This window comes from Equus caballus, chromosome 14 (assembly GCF_041296265.1).
Source record: "Equus caballus isolate H_3958 breed thoroughbred chromosome 14, TB-T2T, whole genome shotgun sequence".
In the NCBI taxonomy this organism is placed as follows: Eukaryota; Metazoa; Chordata; class Mammalia; order Perissodactyla; family Equidae; genus Equus; species Equus caballus.
Window position 1 is genome coordinate 20901214 of NC_091697.1, and position 12665 is coordinate 20913878.

General features: G+C 36.8%; 1 protein-coding gene across 8 annotated transcripts in view; it reads left to right on the forward strand.

The window, feature by feature from the left end:
* The window catches only part of UIMC1 (ubiquitin interaction motif containing 1), a 141821-nt gene that overhangs the window by 98414 nt on the left and 30742 nt on the right, over window positions 1–12665 (forward strand). For all 8 annotated transcript variants that reach the window (XM_070233842.1, XM_070233841.1, XM_023617159.2 and 5 more), the window contains 4 exons: window positions 16–80; window positions 2141–2217; window positions 5700–5797; window positions 10718–10871. In XM_070233842.1, coding sequence (XP_070089943.1) covers window positions 16–80; window positions 2141–2217; window positions 5700–5797; window positions 10718–10871 — 394 coding nt within the window. The remainder of the gene's footprint in view (window positions 1–15; window positions 81–2140; window positions 2218–5699; window positions 5798–10717; window positions 10872–12665) is intronic.

The window sequence follows — 12665 nt, forward strand, 5'->3', positions numbered from 1 at the left end:
TGTCTCTCTTTGCAGTCTTCCCAAGGGCTATTTGTTGAAGAAACTTCTGAAGAAGGAAACTCTGTACCTGCCTCACAAAGGTAAGATTATGTGTTGTTTGGGTCTGAATTCTTCTCTGAGGGTGCCAGAATAAGAAAGATGAACCACGTAAGTGAGACTGTATAGGGACAGCTTGCCAGGGGTCTTTTGGTTCTTTTATAAGCACAAGCTAGGAGAAATCATTATTTCCCAGTTCTCATATATGCATCGCGTAAAAGCCTAGAATATTAGGGTGGAAGAGATCTTAGGGGTTTTCTTGTCCAATCCAGCCATCTTGTCACAAATCCCATTTACACTATTCCTGAAAAGTGGTTACATCCTGCAACTCTCTTAACTTGACTACACTAGTTTCCTATGCCAGTTTGAAGACTGTGGATTGATTTCTTTATGTTCTTTCTAGTCTTCCCATCCCCTTTCTCTCTTTGTTCCTTCTGCTTATGATTATTTCATCTGCATATCCAAACCGTATATATCTTTTAAGTCTGCTCTTAAGACTTTCATCCTCTTGATGCCTTCATATTATTCAGGCTGGACAGTACCTGTATCACCCTCACTCCCTGTCCTGTGCCACTTTTAATCTGATTGTATCTCATCTTTCCCTTAAATGGTTGTATTTGCATTACCTTCTCAATTCTTGTTGATTGATTGATGGGGTTACCGTCTTAAGTCAGAAGACGGTAATAATACATAATATTACATATTATATTTAATAATATATAGTGGTTGATTGGCTACAAATTGCACTATTAACTGGATCAGGCTTCCAATTACTTTTCCCTTTTATCCGGTAGTTGACCTTTGGGGATTAGTCAAGAGCTTAATTTTGTGTTGAGTGACCTTCATCTCCCATGTGGAAGTTGAGGCCCAGTTGCCATTTCCTATAAATTAGGTGGTGTTCTTAGACCTTTGGTTAAGTTGATACTACTAGGTATTTCTTCCTGAGCTGAGGAATATGGCTTTGGTTTGATTCTCCTGCTAAGACAGTTTTAGAAGTGGTTTTAACTGGAGTAGGCCCTTTGCTTCCTGCAGGCCTCTATGCTTTGTTGTGGTGAGCCTTATGCAGAGCAGATGTGGGTTTTAATGAATGATTATATGCTTTGTCACCAGGAGAGAGTTGGAATTGCAGGCAATGCGGTTTGCCTTCAAATTGATTAGCCCATTTTATAAATGTCAGCAAATTGTTTTGTGATGGACCCTTTGAATGAAGCTCTAATGTTACTTGTGGAGTAAACTGTGTCTGACTTGGGTTTATAACAAATGCTATGAGATGTTTTATTTAGAGAGAGAAATCACTTGTGGTTTCCTATCAGGATTTAGTTATTTATCATGAATCAGTGGTGGTTAATCTCTCTTCTCTGTGGTAGTTGGTTGATGTGAGGATTTGTGTTTTTAAGTGTCCTCTTGCATACTTGATCAGACTAATTGTAAAGCTCTATGAAGCAGGAGAGGGCTAGCTCAGATGCTCAGATCTTTCAGCCATGTGTTCCTGTGTCAGGAAGAGATTGCACTCAATGAACAGGCAGAGTAAACCATTCATAATTATGTTTTTCTCAGAATAGATATTCAACTTGTGTGGGCAGATTTTTGCTGTAGGGCAGTTTGGAATTGTATCTTATTTTTGTTGCTTGGAAAGCCACATCTTGAGATAAAGAGGAAATTTAACTGCAAAGTGAGGGAAAAGCTAGTGTGTTGTCAGGAGAATCTCCATATCTTCTCTTAGGAGTTTACAGATTTCTACCTTTCAGAAGGCTGAGATGGAGGCTGTAAAACACCTTTGACATCCTTATATTGGAGTGGAGTTTTTTGTCTTATATGGTATTCATAGATAGTCCTTACCCTTCAGCTTTCCTTTGAAGATTCCAAAAGGGGGTTCTTTTCATTCAGTGATTTCACTGGAACTGAAGTTGTAAGCATGTTTATTTTTCCTTTTTCTAGCCTGGAGTTTTTCACTACTGATTCCTTGCTTCCCTGCTGTGCTTTTGTGGTAGTGGGCAGCACGTATCAGATTACTTGTGGCTTTGTGAATGACTCACCATTGCTTTTGCCCTGGTGTTCTGATTTATTTTACCGGGAATTCATTTGGGGTTTGGTTCTTTTTCAGCATTACTGTTTTCATCAGCAAGAGAAGCTCAATCCTTATGCCAGAGAGTTCTGCAGAAGAAATCACCGTGTGTCCTGGTAAGCACCCCACTGTGATTTTACCGTATTTGTGATCTCTAGCTATATACCTTTTTGTGCCTATTAATTTTTCTGACTTTATCAACTCGCTCTTGGAAGGTTTATGTGTGATTGATGTGTGTGTATATCTCCACACACATACATGTATATATATACTTACATATGCATACACACACACGCTTTTTTTAATGGACATTGGCTCTGATTCTCAGCCTTTTCTCTTGATAGAGATGCTTTAGTTTTAAAATTAACATGGCTCTTTTCTCTGCTTGTTTGCTTACCACCCTCATCAGAGATGGTAGCAAAGCATCAGGAATAGTACTTAACTGTATATTCAGAGCCAAATGGGGTTTATGTTTTGGTTTATGGGTTCTCAGAGTTTATGGGTGCTCAGAGTTGGGCTGTCTTCAAATCTGCCTGTCATTAGGCAGATTTTTCTTAGAGCCTTTTACTAGTAGTTTTACATTGCTATTCACTTCTTATTACATAGGGAGTCCAGAAATTGAATTTTATGCACAGTTCTGTCATTGACTTATTTTTGGACTTAGACAAGACACTTAACCCGATTAAGTAGTGTATTTTGCTTTTTGTTAATTGTAGAGATGAAAAGAAGATATATGTACCTTGCTTTAGGTAGAAGAGATGGTCACTCCAAGTTGCACATTAATAAATTTTTGATATATAAAATAATTTTAAAATGAGCTAAAATACCCACCATGTAAGGGAATTCTTGAGTTGAATCATTTGTATAATATGAAGAATCATTTTGTGATATGAATTACTACTTTCTAAGGAATTTGTTTCAGCTTATATTTTCTTTTTTGTCTTTTCTTAAAAGTGGGGCCCTTTATATTTATCAGTAACCTCATTCATGTGAGGTTGAGGGACTTCCTGTTAATGTTTAAACTCTTTGGGTAGCAAGTATGGTACACGTGTTACCATAAGTCATATCTAGTTTTCCCTTAGATCTCATATAATCTCTCAGGATCAGAGAGACTTGTAGTTTTCTTATTTTTTATTTATTTTTTTCAAGTTTTTTCCACAGAGACTCAAACTTAGTTTACACATTAGTCTAGGAATGTCCTGTAAATATTTTTAAACATTTGGCAGCATATCATAAAGGCCTTTCTTTACTTATTTTTAAAATTTAGCTGTGTTGGTTTTTTTTGAAAGTAGTTTCTTAACTCACTTGAAATGTATTTGTTTTACTGCCTAATGATACCCCTAAGAGACCCCACTACTTAGGTGCTCCAGTTTTGGCAGGAGCACTCAAGAATGCTGTACTATCTTTGTGAAAAGAAAACTTTGCACCCTCTCTGTCTGGGACTGCTGACTTATACCATCCTGTTGGGAGGTCACTCATCTGTCCACTTAGGATGATAGCATATGATGTCACCCTAGGATCTCGCTGGAGAAACCTGCAAATATAATAATCTTAAAAGCCCTAGTTAATGAGAGAGGAAAAAGCAAGCCCTTCATGACTAAGGTTAGATAACTTTTATGATCATGACTTGCTGTCAGTAGCCTGCTGATTAAGTCCAACTGTTTGCTGACATAACCACTTCTAAATGAGATTGCAAAAGGTTTCCATAATGTTACTGTTCCTTTTGCTAAGAAAGTATAACTACTTCTCCATGGAGCCAGACTCCTGAGTCTCTTTTTAAATATATAGTTTAGAAACTATGCATCTAAATTGTCTGAACAATTTGTTCTAAATGGGTGAAACAGACTGAGTGTAGTAGTTCATCTTACCTATTTTGTCTCATATTTCTGACTGTTCCAGGGGTCTGATCTTTAAAATGATAACATCTTTTTGGAGTTATTCACTTTATTGAAGAAGCAGGATTATAGTCTCATGCACACGTTGCACATGCTGCTAGCATTGTTTATTTCTAAGGATCTAATTCCTCTTAAGTTGTGTTTATAATTGAACATTCCAGCCATTCACAGAAAGCTTTAAGACTTTATTATTACAGTAGTGCAAGCATTGAGTGGCTCTTGTTTTCTAACAGGCCGAATTCTTTTTTGGTAATATCTCTCAGGGAAACTTGACAGAGAAGATTTTGAAGTTTGTGTAGTGTAAGCCTTTTTCCAACAAGGTGGTAAAATCTGTGTGTGTGTATCCAATTTTCAAAAAAATATGTATTAAAATGTAGTTAACATTAGAAATATATTTAATCCTTCTTTGATGATTGAGAAGATACTTTAGTTTCTTGCAGGTACTTTAGTTGCCCAACATTGGCCATTCATTGTATTTGTGAAGCACAGAAGTACCAGTTAGATGTACGGTGTAGATAACAGAGCACTTACTGGATTTGTGTTCTGAGATAAAATTCTTTTCCAGATTTATTGTCTTTCTTTGAAATATAGTTACTATTCTTTTGTTGCATTAAGTGATAGGTATCTAGACCAGAGGTTGGCAAACTTTTCCTATAAAAGACCAGATAGTAAATATTTTAGGCTTTGTGGGCCATACAGCCTCTGTTGAAACTACTTACCTCTGCCATTTTAGCACAAAAGTAACCATAGACAATACAAAGAAGAATGAGTGTGGCTGTGTTCTAATAAAACTTTATTTACGAAAATAGGCAGCTGGCTGGATTTGGCCCATGAGCTATAGTTTGCTGACCCTTGAAACAGAATATGAGGGACTCCATTTAACATCTCCATATTACTATTAGCCTGTACTGTGCCTGGAACCTGTTGTTCATATATGTTTGTCGAATTAATATTGAATGACTAGATACTGCTTAAAGAATCTATTAAAGGCATATTTTTGTCTAGAATGTATTTTCTATTTTTGCTCCCAGTTTTTGTCTTCTCTGATGATCCTTTTAACCTCAGAACTAATATTGGCAGGTTTTTGTTTTCTGTCAAAGTAAATATATTTTACAACCAAAACTATGCTGGAAAGAAGCCAAATGATGAATGGATAAACAGATTGTTATGTATCTGTAGAGTACTACTCCACAGTAAGAAGGAATGAACTACTGGTGTATGAAACAACATGGGTGCTTCTCAGACATGTTATACTAAATGAAAGAAGTCAGGCACAAAAGACAACACACTATATGAATTCATTTATATGACTTTCTAGAAAGGGAAAACTATAGGAACATAAAGTAAATTGGTAATTGCAAGGAGCCAGGTGGGAGGGGCTTGACTACAAAGGGGTACATTAGAATTTTGGGGGGATACTAGAAATGTTTTATATCTTGATTGTGATGGTTATGTGGTATAAATGATACCATATATAAATTATATACATTTGTAAAACTCATCAAACTGTATACTGAAAATTGGTGAATTCTGTTATATGTAAATTATGCCTCAGTAAAGCTTTAAGAAGAAGCTAATTAGATCTATATTGCCACTGCAGTATTATCATACCCTAAATTTAGGGGAAATAAGTGTTTATGTTTTTTTTTAACTATGAAACTTCAAGTTGAAAATTAATGAGCTTTTAATTTTTTTAATTACAGAGACACAGCTAAGTTCCCCTGAAATTTTTGACCTTGAAAGAGAAGTCTCTGCAGGTAGCAGAGAGACCCTGGATGCATTAATAATGTCAGATAAGGAGGTGAATATTCTCTACAGTTTTTCTCAGTGTTTACTTTCTATGAGTATTCCTCTCTCTGATGCAACATTGACCTTGGCTGAAAAGATTTAGGTGATGGAGGGTTGTAGCTTTTGGGACACTTATCTCAGAGAGAGATTCTTATATTTAAGATCAGTTCAGCACCGTTTTTGAAAATAACAGTAGTTACCATTTCTTGAGTACTGTAATATGCTTTATTATTTCTATTACAGATGGCGAAACAGGCTTAGGATGTTTAAGTAATTTGCTCAAATTTAAACTGCTAATAGTGGTGGAATTAGAATTTGAACATACATTTGTCTCCAAGTCTAGGATATTTTCCATTGTATACTGATAAGTAACAGAGATGAACCACCTTGGAAAAAGTCACTATATTTATATTACGATATAACTTTCAGCCGTGATTTCTAGACGTGATCAGAAATGCAAAGTCGGGATAGCAACATGATAAAATAAGCAAATCTCTATTTGTGGTATTACTGTTCCTAACTTCACGTATCTGGCATCAACCGTAAAGCTGACTGATACAGGTTCATACTTCTGATTAAGATTCTCAGTGTGCGTTTTTCATGTGGAGTCTGACAAAACAGTTTAACCACCAAGAACTACCATTTCAAGAAAAATCTTTAAAATCTGTTGTTAGGGAAAGCAGCCTGAGAATTAAATTAATTTTTCTGTGGAAATAAAGATTTTAGTAACATTTGTGTATACTATCTTATCCTGAGCACCTCAGAAAGGCTTCATTCTCTTTTTCCTTTTTATACACTAAAATTTTTTGAAAATAGTGTTTACGGTAGAAGTTAGATCCCCTCCCTAGTGTCTGCACTGCAGCTAACTGGGTAGAAATTCTGCTTTCATGAATCATGCTCACTGCTTAGTTCCCTGGAACCTGATCTGTCACAGCTGACAGACCAAGATTTCCTGATGCCAGTGGTGGTAGGAGAGATGATGACACTCCCTGTAGCAGAGCAACTAAGGACAAATTTCTGCTAGATTCTGCCAAAATGGCCTCAGGTCCTTTTCCCAGGGAGAGACTAGAACCTTCTAAATGGCATTGGGGGAACAGAGTGTTATTGACATAGTCATCCTAACCTACAGAAGAAGCCCTGCAAGCCTTTAGTTAATCAAGGCTGATTTCTTACCCATCCGTGACTGCGAAGGAGACTGTTCTTTGTTTGGGGCAAAGAGCATAAACCCTATTTAGAACTTATAGTCTATATGCCTGCACCACTACACATCAAATGGATAGAATTGTATGGCCTTTCTCACATTGAATGTCCTCTTTTTGGTGTTGCTGTTTGCTGATACCTATGGATGTCTCTAAATAGTCTTAGAAGTTTCTATTAACAGAAATTAGAGATACTTTAGTGTTTAAGTTATTGAGTAATGACTAGTTACAAGTCACTTAATACAAAGATAGAATCTCTTTATGTGCACAAAGATAGTATCATAAAGGGTGTGGACTCTTCCCCTTAGAATATGCATATAGGGTCATTAGTGCAAGGAGCTTGAGCATTGGAATTAGAAGACATGGTTTTGAATCCCAACTCCACCACTTAACTTTGTGACTTTGGGCAAATTGTTATTATTATCTTTTCCTCCTCACAGTCCTAGTTGATAGCTGTATATTCTAGTTGTAAGTCCTTCTAGTTCTTCTGTGTGAGCCACTGCCACAGCATGGCAGCTGACAGACAAGTGGTGTGCTTCTGTGCCTGGGAACCGAACCTGGGCCGCTGAAGTGGTAAGAGTGCCACACTTTAACCACTAGGCAATACGGGCTGGCTCTTGGGCAGATTATTTAATTACTTGTTTTATTTACTTATTTGGCAGATATTGTTGTGTGTATACTGTGCGCCAGTTATTATTTTAGACTTTTGAGATCAATAAGAAAAAAATAGTCCCTGCCCTTAAATGGTCCTGGTAAGGGAAGAAATAGACACATAATCAGATAATTATAATTATAATGTGGTCTGACAAATGTAATGATAGAGAGATGCCTAGGGCATTAGGTGAGCATAGAAGAACGGTTTTCTGAATTTCAGTTCTTCATATGTAAAATGGAGACAAAAATAACCTGTTTTTCTGGGTTGCTCTGAAGATTAAATTAGATAAAGAATATAAAACAGAGCAGGTATTTGGCACAAGTAGAGGTATACATGTGGAACCAGTTATTATTTTACTGCTTTGTAATGTATTGTGGCTGTTCACATATTCGCTTACTAATGACAGAGACTTGCTCAACAGTATTTGAAGTATTTGGAATACCCGTGGCAGAATTGTGATCCCCCTTGATTTCATTTCCAGCAGTGGTCAGGTTCCTTTGGAAATAATGATTTTTGAATATCTTGCCTGAGAGTTTCCCTCAGTTGGAGTCTCAGATATTCTTTTCTCAGATGAGTTATATTGACAGTCAGTTTCATCAGTTGGTTTTTAAGTAACCTGTGTTGAGTCCTTATGATAAGAGGAGAAACATCCAAACAAATAGCTTTCAAAGCTACACATAAAACTGGAGGGAATGGGGAGGTTGGTGATTTGTAGGACATACTTTTATTTTCACTGGGTCTGTTTCTTGAGGTGAGATTTCTTTTGAGGCCACGAGGTAAGGACCAACCTTTAAGAGATCAAGATTCGGTGTCCAAGTACCTCTTTTGAGAAATGACTGTATAGTATTTTAAAAGGAGTAGAAGCAGCTCTGCAGAGACTGAATCCCTGATTGCCTGGTTCTAATGAAAGCTGCTTCGCTTGTATTTTTTCCTCTTGAGGTTCCTCCATTGCAGTTAATATTTAAATAGACTTTTTTAATGGTGCTGGAAAGAATCTTAATATAAAAATGTTCAGAAACCTCTTGGTTGCCTATGAATATGATTGGAAGTGGTCTTGTATTCACAATAAGACAATAATAGACTGCTCCCTCTTGAATACATTAATAGTTGAAGGTACATGCTCTATATTTTATAGAGCTGGTGATGAATACAAAGGAGTATAGCACGGGTGTGAGCACCAGTGACATTCATGTCCTGTAACACTTCTGTGCTTAGTGAACTTTAGAATGCCAGTTGCCACTAACTTTCAGGAAGTCAAGACTACTTGCAAATTTTAGGGTATATTGATTTTTTGCCCCTCTGTTCAAATGGTTTTGCATGCACAAGACAACTTTTCCCTGTAAGATTTATGAACAGAGGAACCTGGGTTGGTGAGAAGCTCAGTGACTAAGCTTGGAATAAATACCACCTAGAACTTTCAGACGCTCTTAACTCTCCCCACCTTCTAGAGAAGAAGAATAGAACCAGATAGTCTCCCAGTACCCTGCAGGGTCAGCTTCCAGAAACAGAACGGAGGGAGTGCTTTTTGCTTTTGCCTCAACGTGGTGGAATGGAGAGTCTAAAGGTTTTGATGCCACACAGGCCTGGGTTTGAGTCTTGATTGTCCACGTATTAACTGTGATCAGCAGGTTACTTTGCCTTTCCAAGCCTCAATGTTGTCTTCTGTAATGCTGGAGCTAGTGATGCCTCTGCTGGTTGGGTTGTTGTGAGGGATGAATGTGAAAAATGCTTAGCCAAGCCTGAAATAATATAGGAACTCAACCACTGTTAGTTTCTTTCTTATCTTTCTTTTTTTCCCTTTCAGAGTATGTCTTTTTAAGTAAAAGACCAGTGTGTTGAAAATGACATTTTCTCGCAGTTATAGAAACTACTTGACTTGGTATATAGATGGCCCATTTCCCTCTCTGTTGGATCACAATACAAGCAGTAGACTTTAGGGATGGCCTAAACTTAGAGACCAAAAAAAATCCAATTGACTCAGAGCTCAAATTATCTACTCATTTCAGTTTTGGTCCTATTTTGTTCTTGTACCAGAAGAGGGTTTATTTTTTTTTCCCCATAGTAAGATGTAATGACAGCCCAGGTGCTCCTTGCTCTTAAATGGAAGCAGTGGCTTTGCAGGACAGTTTCACATTGAGTGGATAGGACATGCTGTCCTTTGAAGCAAGTGTTAGGCAGTAGTGCCGCAGTGCTCAGGCATACTGTTGAATTAATCACTCCACACTTCTCAGCTCTGACCTGTAAAGGTAAAATAAAACTGCCTCTGAGAGACACTGGCGACTATAGGAAAAAATGATGACAATAAAACACTGAGAGGAGGAAGAGCGAGAAGGTATAAGAATGGCTTTGGTGGATTGTCTTAATGACTTTTCTTCAGGCCTTCTTAAATATTTGGGTTGTACTTGTGTTTTCTCTTTCAATCCAAAAGTCACAAATAAAACACAAGAGGTGATATGTCTTACTATTCTAAGCTGAGGCCTAGGTTCTTAAATTTTAGTTGGGCTCCTTTTGCTTAGATCTCTTTTGTTTTCTAACTCCTTTTGTCCGAAGTCACTTAGAATTATCAGAGTTCTTTTGTGAGATTGAAAAAAGTGTCTTTAAGATGCTGTTGAATTACAGATTGTTTGAAACACAGCAGACACAGCATACTGACCCAATGAGGACAGTGCCTTGCAGTGTAAGAGAGAGGAATGCCCTCAGGGTTGGGGGCCAAATAGTCCTTGGTTTGAATTTCAGCTCTTGTCACTTCTTTGTTCTGTAACTTTGGGCAAGTTGCTTTACTGTTCTGGACAGTGCTTTTCTAAGTTGTAAAAAGGGTATGTTTAATACCTTTGTAAGATTACAGTGGGGATTAAATGAGTATTACATGCAGAGTGCTTAGCACATAGTAGTTAGACACTGAATAAGTATTAACTATATTAATGTATCTCCCAATACTCAGTCCTGAATTTGGCACACTGATTGATATTGTCTCTTTGAAAGTAAATGAAATATGGGATGGAGTCTCTTGTAATTCTTTGGAGGAAAAGAGATTTTATAAAGTAAAGCTGTCACAGTTGCCATTTGTCATGTTTTTCAGGTTGGTAACAGGGAAGACACTGAGAAGGAAATACCTACTTCTACCTTCTCATCCACTACCCGGATATCCTGCCCAGTATGTGGCCAAGGCTTTCCCCGCTCAAAGATCGAGCAACATGCCATGTACTGCAATGGGCCAATGGGGCAAGATTCAGGTAAGACTTATCAGGACAGCCAAAGTCTGTGTGTTGGTTTTGTAATCCTGTACAGTACAGTACAGGAAACTCTTCTTCACCTGTTCTTCAAAGTTAAAGTTCTTGGTTTGTTTGTTTTTGTTTTTTCTGTCTTGTTAATTCTGTAGTATTTTTCATGCTCTTTATTACTTTGGCAGATGTATTATTTTGTTGCATAGAAGGAGAAGGGGAAAGGAAAAGTGTTTCATCTTTGAATGTTTCAACTAATTTTTGCCATAGGTAGGCCAAAAATTAGTGCAATGCCATGGACCTTGCATTTCAACTTATATATCCAAATCTTGAGACTCCTATGGAATTTGTGGAACTAAGTTCTAGAGTTGCCCATTTTTTCATTCAAATTAAGTCCTTTCTGGGTTTTTTGTGTGTGTGGAAATTCTACCTAAAGACAACAGCTGAAAAATATCCCTAATTTCCATTCATGTCCTACCCTGGAGCTGTTGGTTATCTCTTGAAGAGTGCACCAAAAGCCTTAAGTTTTGGTGCAGTGTGAGATATTGGCTTCTTCATCATAGCCCTTGAAATTCCACCCCTCATCTTGCCTTTCTGTCTAGGACTTTAAACTTTAAATATAATGGTATCAGCCCAGCTCGCTGTGGTCCAACATGCTGAATGTAACCATGCCTTAGATGATTGGAAGGGTTGCAGTGTTTTTCTTAGTGCTACTTGCTTCCCATGACTTAGAGGTATTTAATCTAAAATTGTATAATTGTGAGATATTGTGTAAGTTAAGATTTCTAGGAAAGAAAGCCACATGTTATTTAATTTTTCTGAAATAATACACTTCTTATTTATTAAAGAAGTACCTAAACTTATAATTTATCTTTCTGATTATAAAGTAGTATGTATTCATTATAATAATAGTAATAATAATGGCTTACATTTATTGAATACTTAAAATGAGACAGGCACTATTTACATAAATGGGACCATGCTATATATATTTTATTCTACAACTAGCCTTTTTTTATTTAGCAGTAAATTTAGATTTTTCCATGTGCAGAGATATTTTTTATGTAGTTGAACTCTGACACTATATATAAAATTTTGTGTTCTTTTTTTTCCGTTTTTTTAATTGAGGTAACCTTGGTTTATAACATTATATAAATTTCAGGTGTACATCATCATATTTTGACTTCTGTATAGACTACATTGCGTTCACCACCAAAAGTCTAGTTGCCATTCATCACTGTTGAAATGTGCGTCTTTTATACTTACAGCATAAAATTTCCCATGTCATTAAAAGTTATGTGTAAAAATATTTTTAATGCCTCCATAATATTCTGTAATCCAGATTGCCTCCATTTACTTAACTGTTTTGTATTTAGAATGCTTCAAGTTGCCATGTTATACTTACATAACACTGAGTCTCTTATGCATAAAGTTTTTGCGGTATTTTAGACTTATTTCCCAAGGATATATTTCTAGTTTGGTGGTAGTAAGAGAGATGGGCTCTAGAGTCTAATCAGTCTGAGGTTGAGTCCCACCTCTGTCACTTACTAGTGTGTGACCCTGTGCTAGTTTCCAAGCTTCCCTTTATACATCTGTCAAATAATAGTAATGACCTTATTCTGTTTTTGTGAGGTTAAATTAGATATTTTAAGGTAAGTGCTTAGCACATAGTAAGTACTTAAGAACTTTCAGCTACTGTTACTGTTCCCAATAGTGGAATTACTAGGCAAAGATTCTGTCATCATGTTTTTTTTTTTTTTTGAGGAAGATTAGCCTTGAGCTAACCTCTGCTGCCAATCCTCCTTT